General features: G+C 42.2%; 1 protein-coding gene across 2 annotated transcripts in view; it reads right to left on the bottom strand.

The window, feature by feature from the left end:
- tefu (Serine/threonine-protein kinase tefu) overlaps positions 1-21,215 on the bottom strand; it is a 912,746-nt gene that overhangs the window by 876,283 nt on the left and 15,248 nt on the right. For both annotated transcript variants that reach the window (XM_068385552.1, XM_068385553.1), the window contains exons 5-9: positions 18,096-18,266; positions 17,041-17,294; positions 16,717-16,867; positions 532-734; positions 130-299 (exon numbers count right to left, since the gene is read on the bottom strand). In XM_068385552.1, the coding sequence (XP_068241653.1) occupies positions 130-299; positions 532-734; positions 16,717-16,867; positions 17,041-17,294; positions 18,096-18,266 (949 nt within the window). The remainder of the gene's footprint in view (positions 1-129; positions 300-531; positions 735-16,716; positions 16,868-17,040; positions 17,295-18,095; positions 18,267-21,215) is intronic.

The raw sequence follows: 21,215 nt of genomic DNA, 5'->3' as shown, positions 1-21,215 counted from the left end.
AAATATCTTTTAACCTTCAATGTTGGCGTTATACAAAGACTTGTTTTGAATGAAGACAAAAAAAATGTGAATTTGAAGTAGCCAGATTACTTTATAAGTAAAATTAACAAAAACCAGAAAATGTCATACCATGGAATACAGTGATGCATGGTGCCTTCTTCTCTCAGTAGAGAAAGAAGAGGTTGAAATCCAACTTCAATTCTTCTTCTCTTAGCTGCTCTACCTCCTTGAGAGATACTAGTGCTCTGTGTATTTAGCGTAATATCAAGTGTTCCGTGCTCACCAGTATCTACAAATAACTGAAAGATGATGTAAAATATGATTAAAATTCCTTGTTTTTAGCATAATTTTAATTTTTGGCTCAGAAGCCAACATTCATCTTATGTGGGATAACTTTAATGACATCTTGGTTTTTCAAAAAGAAAATATTCTAAAAATTGGGAATATGTCTATACATATAGTGCATCACTAACTTTCTATATTTGTATGATTCAATTTTCATACTTCTACATGAACAAAATTTAAACTCACCTTATGACATAGACGTGATGCTAAAAGGACCAACAGATGAGGAATAGTGTTAATATCTTCCACTGGGTTTGAGAGAGATATGAATTTCAATTTTACAGAATTTTGTTGTAGATAATCATGAATCAGCTGAAATATCTGATGCAAACCTCGTCGCCATATTCCTGAATCATTCACATAGCTGCTGTTTTCATTGAAGGCCCCATCTGAAATATATATTTGGTCAAAAGGTTATATTATTATTATTATTATTATTACTGGCAGGATGCTATAAGCGAACATGCTCCAGCAAGGAAAGGAAATAAGGAAATAATCTACAAGAGAAGTAATGAACAATAAAAATAAAATAAATTAAGAACAATATTAAAATAGATATTTCATTCTAAACTATAAAAAGAGACTTACGACATTCTATTCAACATAAAAATACTCACTGCAAGTCTGAACCTTTCTCTTGAAAGAGAATTTGGCAGAGAAAATTCATTTTTTATTTTTCTAGTGACACAAACCTGAGCCCTTGAATAGGAGCATGACTTCATCGCAAGCTAGAACAGATATTGAATCATTAACATGGTAGTTATAACTACCAGACGGTGATGCAGAAAAGACCCACCCACATTTTGACCTTAGACCTGGGACTGAGAGGGGTGTTTGAGGTGGGAAGTGTAACTTGGACTCAGGTTGGTATAATTACTTTAAAAATTTATGATTTGTTCCTCCACAAATACAAATTATAGTCATTTGAATATAAGATTTGACTAATGGTTTAAAGGTTTAAAAGCTGTTCATGAATGGCAGATGCAAAGGACAGTGGTATTATCCTATCAAGCAGGACAATGCCCTAGAGACTGACTATATATACATACTGTAAGATCAGCACCCAAGTCCCCTCTCTACACAAGCTAGGACCAAGGAGGGCCAGGCAATGTCTGTTGATGACTCAGCAGATAGTCCCATAGGCACCCCCAAACCATCCATCCTTAGCTCACAAGGATGGTGAGGTTGCAGCAACCAAAGAAACTAACGGGTTTGAGCGGGACTCAAACCCTAGTCTGGCATTCACGAAGTCAGGGACGTTACCACATTGGCCACCACAATACCCAATGAGGTGAAAATCTGCCTTTTTATACTTCCCCAAAAATGTTAATCTACCTGGTCTTGAACAGTAACAAATACAATAACTCCAGCAGTCTATTAAATGCTTATGCACAGGGATGGTAAAAGTGTTAAGTTGGGCTCACAGTTAGATACAGTATTGGTTTTTAGTCAACCAAGGATCATACCGTTGACAGACTGTGCACAATCCTTAAAGGGATCGCTCTCCATTAAAGCCAAATTAGTTAAATATCATTGGATTTCCCTAATTTCAGCATATGTTATTTGTATTATTACTCTGGTGATTTTAAAAACATTTTATTGAAATCGGACAAAAAATATTTCTTTTATGAATAGAAACGTAGCCAGTGTGAAAGCATCTCAATAGTCAGGTCGTCCTTAATTCAATATTTTTTATTTCTTTTCGCAATGGGCACCTGCTCCTGTTGGAGCTCTTGAGCTTTTAGCAACCTACTTTTCCAACTAGGAGTGTAGCTCAGCTAGTAATAATAATAATAATAATAGATGATGCAGGCCTAGATTAAAGAGGCCTCCTATTCTCGGTGGACACGGTACTACTCACTCAAGGTGAGTGTATCAGGAAGTGCCACCTCCTTTCTTTGATGCTTAGTACAGTCTTTCAAGGGCTATCTTTTCCTATACAGTACTGTACTTAGATAGGATTCTTATTTTGCTTTTAGGCATAAGGATACCACTACAGTTCACTAGCATTATAAATACCGTACCAAGAAAATAAAGTGAGCACACCCAGAGCGAAAGGTTCAACAATTCTTTTCACAAGTGGTTTTTGGTATTCACTGAGGCAATGAGAAAGTGTTGAGCTGCCTAACATACTATTTTTAGTGTAATATTTTTTTCCTTATTCTATAAGAATAGTATACTTACTGTGAGTTCGAGAACATGGTGTTGCGATACTATGATGACCTGTGTAGTGCCATATACCTCTAGCACAAAAAAAACATAATAACTAAGTTAATTATGGTAGAATTAGTACAATACTTTTCATGAGACTCTTCAGTTGTGGTGCAGTTCACTGCCAAAGATTCATAATTTTTGATATCCCAAAGTATATCCGTGAAAATTATCGCAGGACGATCCCCTCAAGACGATCAATGGGTTTGGTATACATTTGTCCATCCTCCCTTCTTTAGTGGAGAAAAGGTTCTTGGTTTTGGAGCTTACCTGCTTTTCTGTTGAACAGTTGATATTAGTCTCTTTTCACAGCTTATATATGACTGATCTATTATAAGTGTTACTTATTCTAAAATATTCTACATTTTCCTTTTTTATACTTCTCATATATAGTTTATTTAATATTTCTCCAATTCCTTTCAACACGGAGCTATTTTTTCCTGTTGGAGTCCTTGGGCTTGTAGCATTCTACTTTTCCAAATAGGGTTGTGATAATAATATTAATGGTAAATGCGATAGACAGGTATTCTCCCTTCATGAACACTCATATATAGTTTTACTATAGTTCCTTCACATATGTACAATGAGTTATGACAAAAAAGGCATATGTTACTGACACACATATAGCCCCACACAGCAGACAGACAAACAGTAGATCTCCTTTAATGCAAATCTCCGCACAATAGTTTACTCTCGGACTAAATTTGATATACCCCTCATCTTGATAGGAGTTGGAATGCCAAGTGCAACATAACAGACTTAAGACAGAAAATATCCCTTAATTTCCATCTTTGCATGAGGGTCTACCTTAATACAAAGACGAATAAAAATCCCTTCAACCGTGTAAGAAGAGTTGCAATGAAAAATGAAAATGTGAGAGGCACTCCAATGGACAAACAGGAAATCCCCTTTGAGTGTTTATAGGTCACACATCTATCCATCGCTCGGAAACTCCAATTATATACAAAATACAATGAAAGTCTCTTAACATTTCTAGTGATTAATATATAGAGGGAATATTTCCATTCTACCATATTCTAAATGAACAAACCCAATCTACTGGTACCATTGACAACACAAAATCAAAAATCTTAAGTAATTTGTATTTTTCCTAACAGTACTTACCTCAAACTACTTTCTTAGAAGTATCTGGGATCTCCTCCCAACCGACCAGAATTTTGTGTAGTTTACTCTACCTCCGTTTTCTATGCGGGGGAACCTCTGGCGGAGTGATACGCGCCATGAGGCGACCCGGGGTCAGAGAGCGTGCTCGCTCAGGTCTTGACCTCCAGTAAGTTTTAGATAGATAGGTTTCTACAAAGTCCTGTAAGGCACCCGGGGCAGGATGGGCGGGCCATAACCCGAAAGTAGTTCGAGGTAAGTACTGTTAGGAAAAATACAAATTACTTAAAATTTGTGATTTGTTCCAACACGGAGTACTTACCTCAAACTATTTTCTTAGGAGACTTATACTTTAGGAGGTGGGAGTGGCCTTCCGAACCTAGAGACCGTCGACGAAGAGAAAAGAGGAACCTAGATACAAGGCTAGGTTCTGCTGACCCCAAAAATAGAAACGAGAAATAGGGAAAACTACGCAAAAAACTATCTAGTGTCTAAGTAACTCACCTCTGTAAAAATCCTTGGAGACGTATTCTTTCACTGACAGTGTATCCCATGGAAGGTGAAGGAATCAAGGGTCATGTAGGGGAAAGTGATCGGGGGGAAAAAAGTAAGGAAGGTACCTGTGTCTCTTGGACTTACCGCCCACAACTTCCCGAGGCTACACCTTAAATCTTCTGGAGCGCAGAAATAACAGGGCCAAGAGAGAACCCGTCAAAGGATTTTCTCGAACATTCCTTTAGGTAGTGAGCCGTAAAGGTGGATTGTCTTTACCACGTACCTGCTCTCAGGATCTGGCCCACTGCCATGTTCCTCTCGAAGGCCAACAAAGTACTCAGGCCTCTAATGTCATGTGGTCTAGGCTTTCCCGGAAGGGAGACCCCCGAACTGTCATAGGCTCTCATGATTACCTGTCTCAGCCAGAAGGAGACCGTATTCTTGGATACCAGCTTCTTCACCAGTCCTGAGGAGACTAACAGACTCTTGGTCTCGGGGCGAAGTCTGGTCATCGTCTCTAGGTACTTCCGTACTGCCCTGACTGGGCACAATAGCAAGTCCCTCGGGTTGTCCGACCACGGGATTGCTGGCACTGAGAACCCCTCAAACCTAGGGTCCCAAACAGCTGGGTTCTGAGTTTTGGCTACGAAGGTGGGTAAGAACCTGAAGGTAGCTTCTCGCCACTCCTTCGAGTGTGAGACCTCGTAAGACAGCCCATGAATCTCACTTACTCTTTTCGCCGAAGCAAGGGCTAACAGGAAGACTGTCTTGAGGGTGAGCTCCTAGTCTAGGATATCCTTGAGAAGCTCGAAGGAAGGCTCCGAAAGCATCTTCAGCACTCTAGCCACATCCCACTGGGGCACTCTAGTGGCTTGGGGGGAACACGACTGTTCGAAGCTCTTGATGAGCATCCAGAAATGTCTGGAAGCACCTAGGTCGATGCCCTTTAGGGAGAAGACTTGGCCCAACGCCGCTCGGACTCCTTTGATGGCTGGAATGGACGTGCCCACTTTGTCCTTAAGATAGACCAAGAAGTCTGCTATCTCGTGAATGGAGGCCCCTAGCGGCCTGATGTTCTTCGAGGAGCACCATTTTGTAAAGGTAGCCCACTTCGCTTGGTATACCACCACCGACGACTGTCTTAGGTAACCTGACATCCTTGCTGCGGTCTTCGAAGAATATTCTTCCTTCCTCAGAAGGCGCTCGATAACCTCCACGTGTGAAGGCAGAAGGATCGAGGGTTTTCGTGAAACCTTGGGAAGTGAGGCTGGCGGAGAAGGTCTGTAAGTTTACTTGTGAACGAAGGTTCTGGAGTGGGAGGTGAGACCTTCCGGACTCACCAGTGGTAGCTTATACACCCCCCCCTGGAACCCCCCCAAGCGGCGGCGCGAGCCCTAAACCACGCCCCCTTGGGCGGAGTTACCAGAGACGAGCGGGTTGACTCGGCAATGGAAGTCACATTTTTGAAGTTGTAATAGAACAAAAAATAACACAGAAGTGGTTGAGCTTACCTTGGTAGTGCAAGTTATGAAGGAATTACTGTGAAGGTGCAAATTGTTGGACATAAAGGTCTTTTTACTAGTAAATTCAATCTTCTTGTGCTCTCTTGGTTGATATGAATATTGAAAGATTCCAGTTAGTTTGTTTTCTGTGGAATAATAGTGATTGTATGTGTGTGTTCTTGTATATAGCCTACTCTGTTGAATTATGAAGTTGTTAGAATATTCCCTCCAAAGTACTGTACATGGTCTCCTCGGCTCACGGGGGAAGGGTTGGAGGGTGACCCAGACTTTGAGTCCGGAAGGTCTCACCTCCCACTCCAGAACCTTCGTTCACAAGTAAACTTACAGTTCTGGAGAGGGAGGTCTCAACCTTCCGGACTCACCAGTGGTAGCTAGGCAGATGCTTCAGGGGGCTTGAAGATGAAGTCCAGCGACCACAGCATCGAAAGCTCCCTGTAAGCCGAGGAGAGCATAGTAAGAGCTGAAGACAGAGTCGCTTCTCCAATTCATTCTGGACATGATTTCTTGTATCGATACTCCATTGTATAGCAGTCTTGATGAAGCTTGCCCCCTTATAGAGTGAAAATTCGTTGACTGTTTAGTTGCATTTGGGTCGGCTCTGAAAATGCACTCCCTAAAAAGTTGTCTCATTTTTTGTAGAGACATTATCTTGAAGTGTTCATCTAGCCATATGTGGTCTTTCCTGTCTATGTTTCTTTCCATACAGACTTTGTTGGTGTATTCCAAATAGAAGTTCAATTGTCTGACTGGACATATTTTTGGTCTGTTAGGAAGCTTCCTAAAGCTGATCTCTATTGGCGTGTAGTTGTTCTTTTGGTTTTTGGCCATGAAGGAAGGGTGGTTCCGTAAGACAATGTGTTCTGGGGTGAAGGTGCTCCTGGAAATGCTGAGATTGTTAAATTGATTAGCTCTTAAAGGGCAAGCTAAGGCTACTAGGAACAAGGTTTTCTGTGTCAGTAGTAAGGTAGAGTTATCTTTCGTGGTGTTGAGAAATGAAATTACTTTGTCTAGATCCCAGCCAGGGAACTGGTGAGAATTTCTAGGTTTCCTTCTATTAACTCCCGATATCATTGCTTTGACATATTTGTCCTCTGCAAGACAGTAACCTGGGAAATAGCCTGACAAGATAGGACCTAAAGCTGCTCTGTAGCTCTTCAGGGTGTTGTAAGACAGACCCTTGTCTATAAGGTGATTGAAAAATAAAATAATTGCTAACAGGGGAAATTTGTTGTCTCTTCCATACTCCTTGTGAATGAAACTTTTAAAAATGTTGTATAGGTTTTCATACTTGTGCAAGGAGCTGTCCCTCAAGCTGACAGCAATTTTGGAGCAAACCTCAGGAGGAAAGACGTTAGGGAGCTGATCCTTTAAATTTTGAAGGCGATCAAAGTTGATTGGAGCTTTGCTGAGGGTGAGATACAATCCTTGAGAACTATCTGGTAGTCTTCGATCTTCACAATATATCGTTTGTGCTGCTTCGCGACTGACTTCACTAATGGAATCCATGGTTCCGTCCCCTGCGATATGGTGCAGAAAAGCATATTATTATTGCATTCTTTATTGATTTTAAAAGCTACTTTGTGTAGTAAGAATCCTGGTGGAAAGGCATAGAGGGGTGTTGATCCCTTCCAGCTAATCGTAAGTGCATTATTGCTGATGGCTTTTTGATTTGGAAGAGATGAACAGAACTTTTTGCACTTAGTATTGAAACCATTTGAGAACAGATCTATTTCTGGGGTGAAATTGAAGTCAGAGCAGATTAAGGAGAATAGACTGTCACTGAGGGAAGTTTCTGTGTGAATGGAACCCAGGTCCCTGGAAAGTGAGTCTGCGATGGTGTTACTTACTCCCCTGATCCATCTGGAATTTATCTGTATGTTGTGATCCTTCATGGTACTAAGTATTTTCCTGACTAGTTCATGGGCTAACTTGTTTCTGATACTACCCTGTTTCTTTATCCAACAATTAGTAACCTTTGAATCAACATGTATTAAGACTACCTTGTTGTATAACCTTGTGATGAAGTGTTCCAAGGAATAGAAGCAAGCTAATAACTCTCTTACATTGATGTGAAGGGAGGATTCTTCATTTGTCCAAGTTCCATTTATTGAGAGCATATTACCCGCTATTACTAATGCACCTCCCCAACCCTGGTTGGAAGCGTCAGTGAAAAGTTCTGCATCTATCTGTGGTTTTGGAATGTTAATCTCTCTGTACATTTGTCTCTGTTCCCATGGCTTTAGGTATTTTTTGAAGGTGTGGGGAATGATTTTGTACCCTGAATTAAAATAACTGTGGTACCTGTGGAGATATTTAAGATGGAATCTTCCCAAGCTTGTATAGGATGCACTAAAATTTAAAGCTCCGATTAACATTTGATAGGAATGCAGGTCGGATTTAACAGAGTTGGAGAAAGCTTTGGCCAATTCGACACACTTCTCTATATTTTTCCCACTGGGATTCATAGTTTTCTTAATCATATTGTAATGCACTCCTAAAAATTCAATTCTTTGAGTCGGTTCAATTGTAGATTTTTTAAGTGAGATATTCCATCCTAAGTCTGACAAGATCTTAATGACTAGCTGAATGTGATTTTTACATTTTACATAATCTTTTGCTAATATGAGAATGTCATCAAGATAGTTGAATATTAAGATGTTATATGAGGTTCTAATATACTTGATCACTGTGTACATTATTTTTGAAAAAATATAAGGTGCTGTCTTTAGTCCAAAGGGTATCACAGTCCATTTGAACTTCCTTTTACCTAGTTTGAAGGTTAGAAATTTCTGGCTACTTGCATGTAATGGAATGTGCCAATAAGCATCTTTTAAATCTAGTTTGCAGGCCCAAGAGTTTAGATGTAGATAGGGAAATATAGTATTGGCCTTGAGCATGGTAAAAGAAGGTTTTTTAATCATGGTGTTGAGCACTTTCATGTCAAAGATTAGTCGTACTGTTCCATCTGGTTTGAATTTATAAAATATGTGGTTGGAGTAGTAAAAGGAAGTTCTGGGGATCTGCTCTATGACACCTAGTTTTAGCAGTCTGTCACATTCACTTTCCAATATTTTACGCTTATTAATTGAATAAAATCTATCTTTACCTGTTCTTTTTAATGACCTCTGGGCTTTAAGTTTATTATTAAACGGAATTCTCACCCCTTCATTGATAATTTTACAAGCAAAAGAGGCATTAGGAAGCTTTCTCCAACTATCAATATTCATCAATAATGACTTACCTATCCTATTCTCTGGGGGGCTCTGGGAGGAGTTATTCATTGGTTTTGAGGCCAAAGGCGAGGTCTCTTTACTTCTATCTTGATTTATAGCATTTGGCCCTATGTCATGATGGTCTGGTGCGGAGCAAAGCTCGTTATTATCTGGTGCTGAGCAAAGCTCGTTATTATCTGGTGCTGAGCAAAGCTCATTAACCACTGGTGCTGAGCAAAGCTCGTAACTAACTGGTGCTGAGCAAAGCTCATTAACTGGTGCTGAGCAAAGCTCATTATTAACTGGTGCAGAGTAAACATCGTTATCAACTGGTGCATAGAATACTGGTGCTGAAAAAATTTCTCTTTGAACTGGTGCGGAGCATGGCTCAATTTCTAGGGTCTTTCTTTTCTCTGGCTCCTGAACTATTAGCTTGTCCATTTTGTGACCTCCCCCCCCTGTACCCACCTCGCCTATTACCTCTTCTAAGTGGCTGAGACTTGAATCTAAAGTTAGGGTTACCTTTGAGGAAACTGAACCTTCTTCCCTGAAATCTGCCCCCGAAGTTGAATTTCCTACCCCTGAAGTTTGCTGCCCCTCCTCTGAGGAGGGGACCTTTGTGAAAGCAGGCAGCAATGGCTGATTTTTGGTCTTCAGTTAAATTCCAAACTTCTTTAATGTCTGCTTTGATTATAAGATCTCTTACTTCTTCCTTGAGGTATCTAGGAAGTGCTCTGCTTCTGAAATTTCTTATCAAATTTTGTATGAGGTCTATGCTCCTCCTTAGGGGACCAATAATAATTTTGGACAAAAAATCAATGTCATTTACTTTGGAGGGGTATACAATGTGTGCCAGTGCTGCATGCCCTTGAAAGGCAGAAATACTCATTTTAATATTTTCAATGTCATAAAAAAAAAATTTTCTCTTATAACTGTCATCAAATACCTTACCTTCAGGCCAGAAATTCAACTTTGGAGTATTAATTAATTTAAAAAAGTCTGAGAACTCCTTATTTTGACTACTAACAAAGAATTTATCCCGGTTATCACTATGGCCTTCACTGAAAGTTAATGCTACTAGTGAATTATTCAATTGAATTTTCCCTTCTCTATGAAAAGATGGTTCAGCTTTGAAATTGGTGGAAATATATGAAGGAATGGGTTTATTGAATGTAAGAAGGTTGAAATCTTCGTAATCACTTTCGTCTCCATTATTATAAAAGGAAAAGAGGTCTAAATTTGCACTTTCAGGTAATTCAGGTGATCGTCTTGAGCGCTTAGTAGGAGGGGGAGCCTCATTCTTCTTAGCAGGTGAACCACTTCTGCCGAGATGAATGTTTAATATCAGTGATTTATTTACCATAGAATAATTGAAATTTTGTTCAACAGGTATAGTAAATATGGACAGCAGCGGACCTAGAAGGCTGAAGTCAGGCAATGGGGTTCACGACTCAAATAGCCCTCTTAGGTTAATTCAGTGCCATATTTAAGTGAATGATAAGTTTAAATCAGTTATTATTAATAAACTAGACCTGCCTCATATGTAACCCTTATCAGATAGCCCCCCATGGCCTAGGCTAGTGTCGATAGGTTTAAAGCGAGAAATGTAAGCTCGAACTTACCTGTGGTCTAGCCTACTGCCTATTAAGCGCGTGCTTTTAATGTGTCAGGCAAGCAATTTGTTTTGTGCTTAATTATAATTTTGTAATATATAAAAATTGGAGTATTTAGTTTGTTTATACCGATTAATCGTGTAGTAATCATGCACATGTTTTGCTTAAGCTACTTACGCTATGTTCGGAAGTGCCTGCTCTAAGCATTCAAATCATAACAAGCTTACGTATGGGGGCCGCCATTTGCATTTGTGACGTCATTAGTCTAAATCAGCTGCTTTCCATATGACGTTTTCGTTGTAAACAGAATTTAAAACCTTACCTTTTCTGGATGCTTTGCATAAGAGTTTGATTCTGTTGTAGTAACATATTTACGATATCAGAATTAGAAGGCATATCACTATCTGCAGTCGATTGTGTGCGTTTTTCGTTACTGATTACGTTCTCCTCTCCGCTGGAGTCTTCGCTAAGCCGATGCACCTCCGCGGAGGTAAGAATTCGCCTAGACATAATTAAGCCGTGGGCTGAGATATTACTCTGGTTGCTGAGTGCAGGATAATGAAAATCAGCAAATGTTGGGAGCAGCGGGAGGGAAAAAGAGGAGAACGTTCTGTGCCGAAGTCAACTTCAGAAATGTGACTTCCATTGCCGAGTCAACCCGCTCGTCTCTGGTAACTCCACCCAAGGGGGCGTGGTTTAGGGCTCGCGCCGCCGCTTGGGGGGGTTCCAGGGGGGGGGGGTGTATAAGCTACCACTGGTGAGTCCGGAAGGTTGAGACCTCCCTCTCCAGAACTGGCCTTTCCGGAAGTGGCCAAGGCGGAAGGCGCGCCAGTTCCTTTAGGTCTGCAAAGCATTCCCTCTCCGGCCACCAGGGCGTTACCAAAGTCATCAAAAGGTTGTCCGCCCGCCTTACCCTATTGAGGATCTGCCTGAGCATTCCGAAGGGGGGGAAGGCATATACATCGAGATTGTCCCAAGGATGTTGAAAGGTGTCCTCGAACACTGCTGTTGGATCTGGCACAGGAGAACAAAACACAGGGAGCTGTGCGTTTAGTCTCGTGGCGAAGAGGTCTAATACCGGAGACCATTCCAACCCTACAACTTGACCCATCCTGCTGAGGCCGACGGGTAAGACGTTCCTCTTTCCCGAAATGAATCTAGCTGTGATCTTGATCTGCTCTTCCTCTGCCCATTCCAGGAATTCCGTTGTGAGACTGCACAGTTATCTCGACTTAAGACCTCCCTGCTTTTTCACGTAGGCCACCACCGTGGCTCTGAGCATTATCGCACATAAGAGCCACGGTGTTTCCCCGGGGTAGATGGACAAATTCTCGGCATGCCCTTTGCACGGCCATCAGTTCTAGCACGTTTATGTGCCGGCTCCTCTCCTCGGCGTCCCATTTTCCTTTTGCTGCCTTGTCGAGAAGATGGGCTCCCCAACCCTCATTGGATGCGTCCGTGAGCAGCAGCATCTCCGGAGGGTCGACTGCGGAGGGTCAACTACGAAGGGCATTCCCTTGAGGGTGTTCGCTCTGACGTGCCACCAGTTCAGGACCTCCTTCGTCTCTGGGGACACCAGGACTATCTTGCGCGGGGAGTCCCTCTGGTTCCACTACACACCCCTGAGTTTGAGCCTCCCTGGGGGACTAACTTTTCCAGCGACACGAGATGGCCTATCAATCTTTGCCAGTCCTTGGCTCTCCTGGGCTGGCTCAACAGGAAGGGCCGGAGTATCTGCTCTAGGTTGTCCAGTCTCTCCGCGGAGTGGAAGGCTCTCGCCAACCAGGAGTCTAGAACCATCCCAAGGTAGGTCATCCTGGTGGAGGGTATCAGCTGAGACTTCTCCAGGTTGATGGTGATACCCAAGACGCTGCAGAACCGCAGAAGTTTCGCGCCTTGCTCCTTCAGTGCTCCCTCTGAGGCTGAAAGCAACAACCAGTCATCTAGGTACCCATTTTACTCTTAGGAACTTCCTGCTGGAGGGGTGGACAGGGATCTGAAAGTAGGCATCCTTGAGGTCTATGGACATCATGAAGTCCTCTTCCCTCAAGGCCGCTAAGACCGACTTCGGGGTGTCCATCTTGAAGTCCGTCTTGCACACGAACTTGTTGACGGCTGAGAGGTCTATGATCAGTCTCAAGCCCCCGGTCGCTTTCTCCACCTGGAAGAGCCTGCTGGAGCGGAGGATGCCCTGTTTCCGCCGGAGAAAAACACACTGGAGCGGAGGATGCCCTATCTTCAGCGGCTCCCTGGTTCAGGATAGCAATCGCTGGCTCAACCGTACAGGGACCTCCGCGGCGCCCCTCCAGGAGATAAAACCGCTTCTGTGTCTTAAGCCCCTGGAGGAGTTTGGAGGCGCTCTGATTCCTGGGAGCATCCGCCTGGCTGGCTATGAACCTATCTATGTGGTCCATACCCAGACTAACGTCCCTCGCCAGGGGAAGAGCCAGCGAAGGCCTCTGTTGCACAGGGTTATCCACCAGCCTGCTTAGCCCGGAGAGCCAGGCTTCGTCCATCAAGGGCTTCGGCTCATCCAGCCTATGATGGCGCCTGATGAAGGCTAGGACCTTCCTATAAGTGGAGACCTCGTCCGTCGAACATTCTCCACTATCCACGAGGCCTTCGGCCGACTGGTCCTCCGCCTGAGTAGGAACGTCTAAGGCGGAGGGCTCTGCTTGAGGTGGAGGCATCTTTCTCTCGTGGCGAGCCCTTGGCGGCTCGACTTGCTGAGCGGGCAGCTCCGCTGGGACGAGGGTATCCGTCATGGGCCTACCACCTCCTGCGGGGATCCATGTGGCTGCGGGCTTCCCCGTGCTAACTGGTTGACTCTTACGTTCAGGGCGGTTCATTGAAGGGCCGGAGGCCGGGACAAGGCTGCCAGTCCGAAGTGGCAACTCTCTCCACTGGGCGAATGAAGTCGGAACCTTCGCGGGCTTATGCCTGTTGACCGAGACCTGATGTGAGGACTTCCATCGATGTTCGGGCCTGCTGGAGGGGCCGTACCTCGAGGATGGAGAAAGAGCTCTCAGGAGCTAGCCAGAGGTATTCGGGACTGCTGATGCTCCTTTGAGGTGGGTGCGTGGGATGGTGACACGCACCCATTCTTCTTTTGACGAGCGGCTTCTCCTGTGTTTCCTCCTGGGGGATCTGGAACGCCTCCTGGCGTGGCGAGATCGGGAACGGGAACGGGAACTCCTCCTGCGGGACCTCTCGTCTCCTCTTCGAGTCCCTCGGACCTTCGTCCTCTGAGGAGAAAGAGTACGACACAAATGAGGAGACCGATGACTGGTAAGAACTTGCTGAACGGTACGAATTGTCCCGAGTTGCTGGTGGCTTTTCGTGCCAATCCGCTGATGAAGAAGGCTGAAGAAAGACGGGCAGGAGCGTTGCTGAGGGCGCCGGGGGAAAGCGAGGCACTTTCCTACGGGTAAACCAAGTGTCGAACTCCTCCTCCAGTCTCATGGGCGACCTGAAGGGCGTCCACGGCGGCACCCACGCAAGGGGGTCCGAACTCGGTGAATCCTCCATCTCGGCATTTCCCCCGGCCGCTGACGTACCTGAAACACAGATCCAAGAAGCGGGGGAAGAGGCTGTAGCGGCCTTCCCCCCACATAGGATCGTAGGTAGAGACGGGACCTGCTGGCACCAGGAGCTCGTCTCAAAAACACACTCTTTCCCTCCCTCAGGGGCCCCACTTGCTTGAAACGACACAACATCCACACCAACAGACATCACAGACTCCTGGGGAAGGGCAATGGGCCGCTTCCCCGCAATGGACTTACCTCGTCCCCTACTCTGGGTAGGGGAAGGCGGCAGAGAAGCTCTCTCCGAAGAGGCATCGGGCGAAACAAGAGGCGAGGCAAAGCTTGGCTTCTTCGGAGACCTCTTGGTAGCCTTCTTCTTTTTGGTGCCGTAGTGCACCCACTGAACTTCATTCCAGGATTCACACTCCGGACACGTGGCTGCAGGGGAACACACACTGCCCCTAAACGACGAACACAAAATGTGGGGGTCGACTTCCGGCTTGGAAAGAAAAGACCCACAAGATTTACGAGCCATAGGCCCGGGGCAACAATGGGGATGCTCCATACGAACCAGTAAAGCACCGCAAGACACAGGAACACAGAGGGAAAAGGTAGGATAAGGTAAGGTATGAACACAAGAGGACCACGTGGGACACAAAGGGTCGCACTGGATAAGGAGAGCGCGGCGAGATGTTATCACGACACGACCAGAAAACTTACAGGAGGTCGAGACCTGAGCGAGCACGCTCTCTGACCCCGGGTCACCTCATGGCGCGTATCACTCCGCCAGAGGTTCCCCCGCATAGAAAACAGAGGTAGGGTAAACTACACAAAATTCTGGTCGGTTGGGAGGAGATCCCAAATACTCCTAAGAAAGTAGTTCGAGGTAAGTACTCCGTGTTGGAACAAACACATATTAAACAATCTCACCAACCATTCAAGTACAGTCACACCCTCTTCCTTCAACATCTCGGCTCTCACACCATCCATACCAGATGCTTTTCCTACTCTCGTTTCATCTAGTGCTCTCCTCACTTCCTCTCTTGTAATCTCTCTCTCATTTTCATCTCTCATCACCAGCACCTCAACACCTGCAACAGCAATTATATCTGCCTCCCTATTATCCTCAACATTCAGTAAACTTTCAAAATATTCCGCACACCTTTTCCTTGCCTACTCTCCTTTTAACAAACTTCCATTTCCATCTTTCACTGTTTCTTCAATTCTTGAGCCAGCCTTCCTTACTCTCTTCACTTCTTTCCAAAACTTCTTATTCTCTTCATATGAATGACCCAATCCCTGACCCCACCTCAGGTCAGCTGCCCTCTTTGCCTCACGTACCTTGCGCTTTACTTCCACCTTTTTCTCTCTATATTTTTCATACTTCTCTATACTATTACTCTGCAGCCATTCTTCAAAAGCCCTCTTTTTATCTAACACTTTTACCTTCACTCCTTCATTCCACCATTCACTGCGATTCCTCATGCTGCCTTCAACAACCTTCTTACCACACACATCACTTGCAATCCCAACAAAATTTTCTTTTACTGACTTCCACTCCTCCTCTAAATTACCAGTTTCTCTTACTTTCACTTCGTCATATGCCCTTTTCAACCTTTCCTGATATTTACTTTTTATCCCAGGTTTTATTAGCTCTTCAACCCTCACTAGCTCCCTTTTACATCCACCTATTCTATTCCCCCACTCTTTTGCTACAACTAATTTTCCTTCCACCAAAAAATGATCAGACATACCGTTAGCCATACCCCTAAACACGTGCACGTCTTTCAATCTTCCAAACATTCTTTTAGTTATCAACACATAATCCATTAATGCCCTATCTACTAATCTTCCATTTGCCACTCTTACCCATGTATACTTGTTTTTATCTTTCTTTTTTAAAAAGCTAGCACTTATCACCATCTCTTGCTCAACACACATATCTACCAGTCTCTCACCACTCTCACTTTCACCTGGTACACCATACTTCCCAATGACACCTTCTACCTCTCCAGCACCCACTTTAGCATTTAAGTCACCCATGACAACTACATAATTCCTTAGTTAATTAATTCCAGAACTCATTCAGCTATTCTTCACTTTTCTTACTACCTGGCCCATACGCACTGACAAACGCCCAACATTCCCTACCCAACCTAACCCTTACCCACATTAACCTAGATGATATCTCCTTCCACTCCACTACTTTACCTGTCATCCATTCACTCAGCAATAAAGCCACACCCTCTCTCGCTCTTCCCCTTTCAATACCTGACACTCTACCAGACATTTCACCAAACATCACTTCACTCTTCCCTTTTATTTTCGTCTCACACAAGGCCAATATATCCATCCTTCTATTCCTAAACATACTTCCAATTCTCTATCGTACTAAATCCACGCACATTCAAACACCCCAAAACTAGAGTGCGGGAAGCAGTCACTCTCCCCCCAGCTCCCTCTCTTTGCTGATGTCACTTAGTTGGTAAGGAACTAAAATAATGATACTAAGGGATTGATCTCATATCCGGTTTTATGTGCACAACCTGTACTTGGAATCAATTCATGGCCTGTTGTGAGAGAAAATTGTATACTGTACACCAGTACTGTACTTAAATGAACAATAATCGTAAAACACACTTTCAGAAGTCTGGATAACTACAACACTTACCTTTTTGTGGATGATGTACCAATATTTGAAGATTTAAATACTCCATTAACATATCTTGACGAGCAGAAGCAACGTTTTCCCACATGGATAAAACGGGATTGAGGGTATCTTCCCCAACTCGGCAAATGACATACCGCCATTCTGGTGCCATCTGGAAAGCAGAATTCACTGTATGTGGGATATACATATTTTTTTCTAATTTAGACAAAGGGGCATGAAAAATATACTTGTTTAAACCTAAAAAAAGAAAACAAAATAGCCACAAATTTCTCCCATGTGACTACAAGATATTACTTTTGAAAACAATAAAACTTATCTACTTACTGCTTTTGTAAAGCTCAATAATAAGTGAAGAAGACTAAATTGAAGAGCACTTTCTGTCATAACTGAAGTCTCCTTCATATTAACAGAGAGGAAATTGGGAAGCTTCCTTAGAATTGACGAAGGGAGGAAGCGATGTCCTTCTATTCCTTTCATTTTGCAACATTCCACAATTTTTCTTACTGCATCGATTACCACTGTCTTCCCTAAGTGTCTCAAATCTTGCTGATAGAGCCAGAAACATATCTTCAGTAAATCTGCAAGCAAAAAAAATATAAGCACTTTAGTCCTTAGGCCTAGGAATGAGAGATGATGTTGATGTGGGAAATTTAATTTCAAAGACTCAAGCTTGGATAGCTAGTAAAAATGCAAATCACTGGTACTACCTTAAAAAGAAACCAGTACTGGGTCAGAGAAAACCCATTCTCCTAACTGGGACATGAAGTTAACATTGTTAAATCAAACACATCGAGATATGATTGATAAGTCCCTGACCCATCCTCCACTCTACCAGGAAGATAGAGGATTTGCGTACCTATTTGTTTCAAACTTGGACAAAGCTCTCATTAGCAGAGGTTGATGACAGTACATAGGTTACCTAAACATTGTTATTTTATTTGCCACAAATTGCTAGTTTCAAACTATTACACATTACGATATCCCTTCTATAATGTATTATAAAAAATTATTACACATTACAATTTCCCTTCTATAATGTATTATACAAAGTTACATGAAATGAAAAGTATGCTATGCACAATGTAAGCTAAGCTTAGACTTACCATGAGTTATGCTTGTTAGATTACCCATAACGTTTGAAAAAGCTTATAACTTTGGCCTCTTTTTACATATTCAAAAATTGGTTAAATATAAATACTTATTCTTGGGAGGAAAAGTGGAACTAACTACTGTACATTAAATTCCACCTAATAGAATACTAGGACACCCTTTAAGCCTAGAGGCACCAGGATATGAAATTTATTACAATTATCAAAATATAAATTGCAAATACAGTAAAGGTTATTTTCTATAGCATAACAATAAGTAGTAAAACTAACCTTTCCATTGTTCTCCATGCACTGCTAAATAGTACTGAGGGAAACTGAAAAGATATTTGACACAAAGCTGTAGGAAATCGCCAGCATAATTCTCTAACAAATATGGATTTCTTCTTCCCAAGACTTCAAAGATTAAATCTATTAAAATCCTTGCCGATATTCGAGGTACTTCTGCAAAACAAAAGAAAATTATTTAGTAATTTCAGTTTCTTAAATATAAGACAGAAATATATCAACAAGGGGAAAAATTCTGTACAAATATGAATTTTGATCATAAAAGATTCTACGAGACACCATCACTAGGTAATTACTTCACTCCAAGAATAAATGAATACAACAAAATCTTAAATCTTTTAACCCTTTTACCCCAAGGCTATTTGGAAATTTCCAACCCTTAACCCCCAGGGGGGTTATTTTTTTCCCAGCACATTTTGCAGTATATTTTCTTTAAATTGCTCTAACAGCCTTAATTTTTGTCATAGAGAGGTCAGGTTGGTCTCATTCTCTTGAAAAATGCCTGAATTTTCTTAAAAACTATTAAAAATATAAAAAAAAAAAATTTTATAGCATTTTTTTGCAAGGATGTAGCGGTATGTCCATGTGGGTAAAGGGATGACTTTTATGAAACGTACCAGTACGTCCTTTGGGGGTAAAAGGGTTAAGTAATTTGTATTTTTCCTAAAAACAGAAACCCGAGAACTGTAATGTGAGTATGATTTCAGCAGAGCTGGAAACAAGTGTTAAATTTTTTTATAAATAGATGGTGGTAATAGCTGACAGGTGGTGGATAAGCCCTGCCCACCTGACCTGCCACTTTAACCTTAAACCTAGGACTTGCGAGGCGATTAAGGTGGGAATAGCGTGGCTACCTCGACCACACTCAATGTGGATATATGCAGTGTTGCCCTTGTAGCCATATAAAATTTCTGCAATAGCTTAGTCATATTTTCAAGCAACAGCTGTTATTTTCTTCAAAGTTGACTCGTAGTACAAAAAGGACATTTGATTCTAAATCTTCATATCTAAAATATCATTATTCAAAGACTAATTAAAAAAAGACATTTTATATTTATCTTATCTATGATAATTTTTCTTTTAATATAAATGTTCAATTACCAAAACTTGAAGCAATGTTATAAAGTGCATGTTTTTTTTTTTAACAAAGTAATGTAGCCGTAGTCAGCATGATTACAGAGATGCCAGATATCGATCATTGACCACATTTTGAGGCAAAAAAAATCACAAAACGGCATCACTGGGTGGAGAGGGGGTAGGGGTGCTTATCATATGTAATATGGTCAGTCAGTCTCTGGGACATTGTCCTGCTTGATAGGGCTATGTCACTGTCGCTAGCCTCTACCATTCATGAGCGGCCTTTAAACGCTTAAGCATTACTTTAAGCACTCTAAATATAAATTACTTTAAAAATTTGTGATTTGTTCCTACACGGATACAACCTGTCATCCTTTAAAGGGAGACTTATAAAGAGGGGGGAAGTTCATATAACCAAACTGGCTACTTTAAATCATGGGACATCAAGGTACTTTAACCTGTAGAGGAATGGAACTGATGTCTCCTGCCAACCTCATAACAGCCTGAGAATAGAGATGTGACAGGTGTTAGGCTAGGTTCCTACCAAGTGATGGTCATGGAGAACCTATATCATCATATCTTATTGCACCAGTACCGAATCCATTGCTGACTGCTTCATTGGCATTCAAGAGGTCTTGCTCTGTACAGATGGGTCCCAGTTCCCATTCGTGAAGGAAGTATTGCATTGTTTGCAGTGGATAGCCATAGCCACATTGGTATGCACTATTGAATGAGTCCCCATTTATAGGTGTTGTTCCAAGTCTAACCCACTTTGGTCTTGCTCTATTTAATGTTACCCAGTCTTTTCTTGAGAGGGTTGTTTTACTTGGGGAGTTGTTCATTCTGGATGGCAGCATTTGGTGGGTAGTGGTCCCATTCTTTCAACTTCTCGAGCCTAAGTTAACCTGACTGCTCAGGATCTAAACTATGAATGGCCATAAAGCTATTTAAGGACTTCAGTTTTTTTGTTGAGGCCCTTGACTAAAGAGGGGGTATTTCATATCAATTATGAGAAATTGGTTTGCGTATGTGTCCATCCTCCCTCTCATTTTGTAAGATGGGGGTGATACTTACAAAACTGTAAGAAAAACTTGCTCGATTGTGGGGCTTACCTATATCTGGCATCCAGTACAACAAATAACAGCATGACTGTTGCACCCCAACATAGGGAAAAAAGAGAACAAAGGCCAGATATTCTTACCTCCCATCCTAGCCATGTTAGTAGAGATGCTTCTTGTCCCGGAAGGGAGCTAAGTTCAGTACCAACCTATTTACCAATTACAACCAGGGACTTGTGGGTATAATACCGAAGAAAATAGACAGTGAAGGATTATTTGGCCTTTGCAAACTCCAGCATTCAAGACTTATGCCACTGCAGGTTCTTCCTGAAGGGTAAGGTAGATCCAATACCTCTGACTTCATGTTCACTCCAACATTGGCAAGACTCAACATCATTTCAATATTTACCCCTTAAGAATAGAATTCGTAAGGATTTCTTTAATTTGTAATACCAGTTGGTTCGTATGAGTGTAATCCTTAAGGGCTTCTATGACACTTCTTGAATAAGAATAAATGACAAAATTAAGATTCACCATATCTTCAATTGTTTTAATAATGTTAATTGCTAATAATTCCAGACAGTTCAGATGTAAATACTGATGCTTTTCTAGGGAATGAAACCGGACTGGTTTTATCTGAGGATTCTATAACACAGCCAACATAATAAGCTCCTAACCTTGGAATATGTTCCAAAGCATGTTATTTATGGTGATTCAGAGTATAGTTATAATTCTTTGATAAATATAAAGATGGGAATACATTTTCGCTACTTTGCACTCCCTGCGGCATTTGAGCAACTTTGCCACCAACTGCCAATGTAAAAAGAGTCCCACTTTAACACTACCCTGGGGTACACCACAGTTCAAGATTTTAAGATTTGGGATAAACATTCTCTGAGTTTGGAGTTCTTCCACCTATAAAATTCCTAATAGAGATAAGGTGTCCTTGAAAACCATTATGATGTAAGAA

This window comes from Palaemon carinicauda, chromosome 13 (assembly GCF_036898095.1).
Source record: "Palaemon carinicauda isolate YSFRI2023 chromosome 13, ASM3689809v2, whole genome shotgun sequence".
NCBI classification, from domain to species: Eukaryota; Metazoa; Arthropoda; class Malacostraca; order Decapoda; family Palaemonidae; genus Palaemon; species Palaemon carinicauda.
The sequence above is the reverse complement of the archived record's forward strand: the minus strand, read 5'-3'. Positions and strand labels throughout refer to the sequence as shown.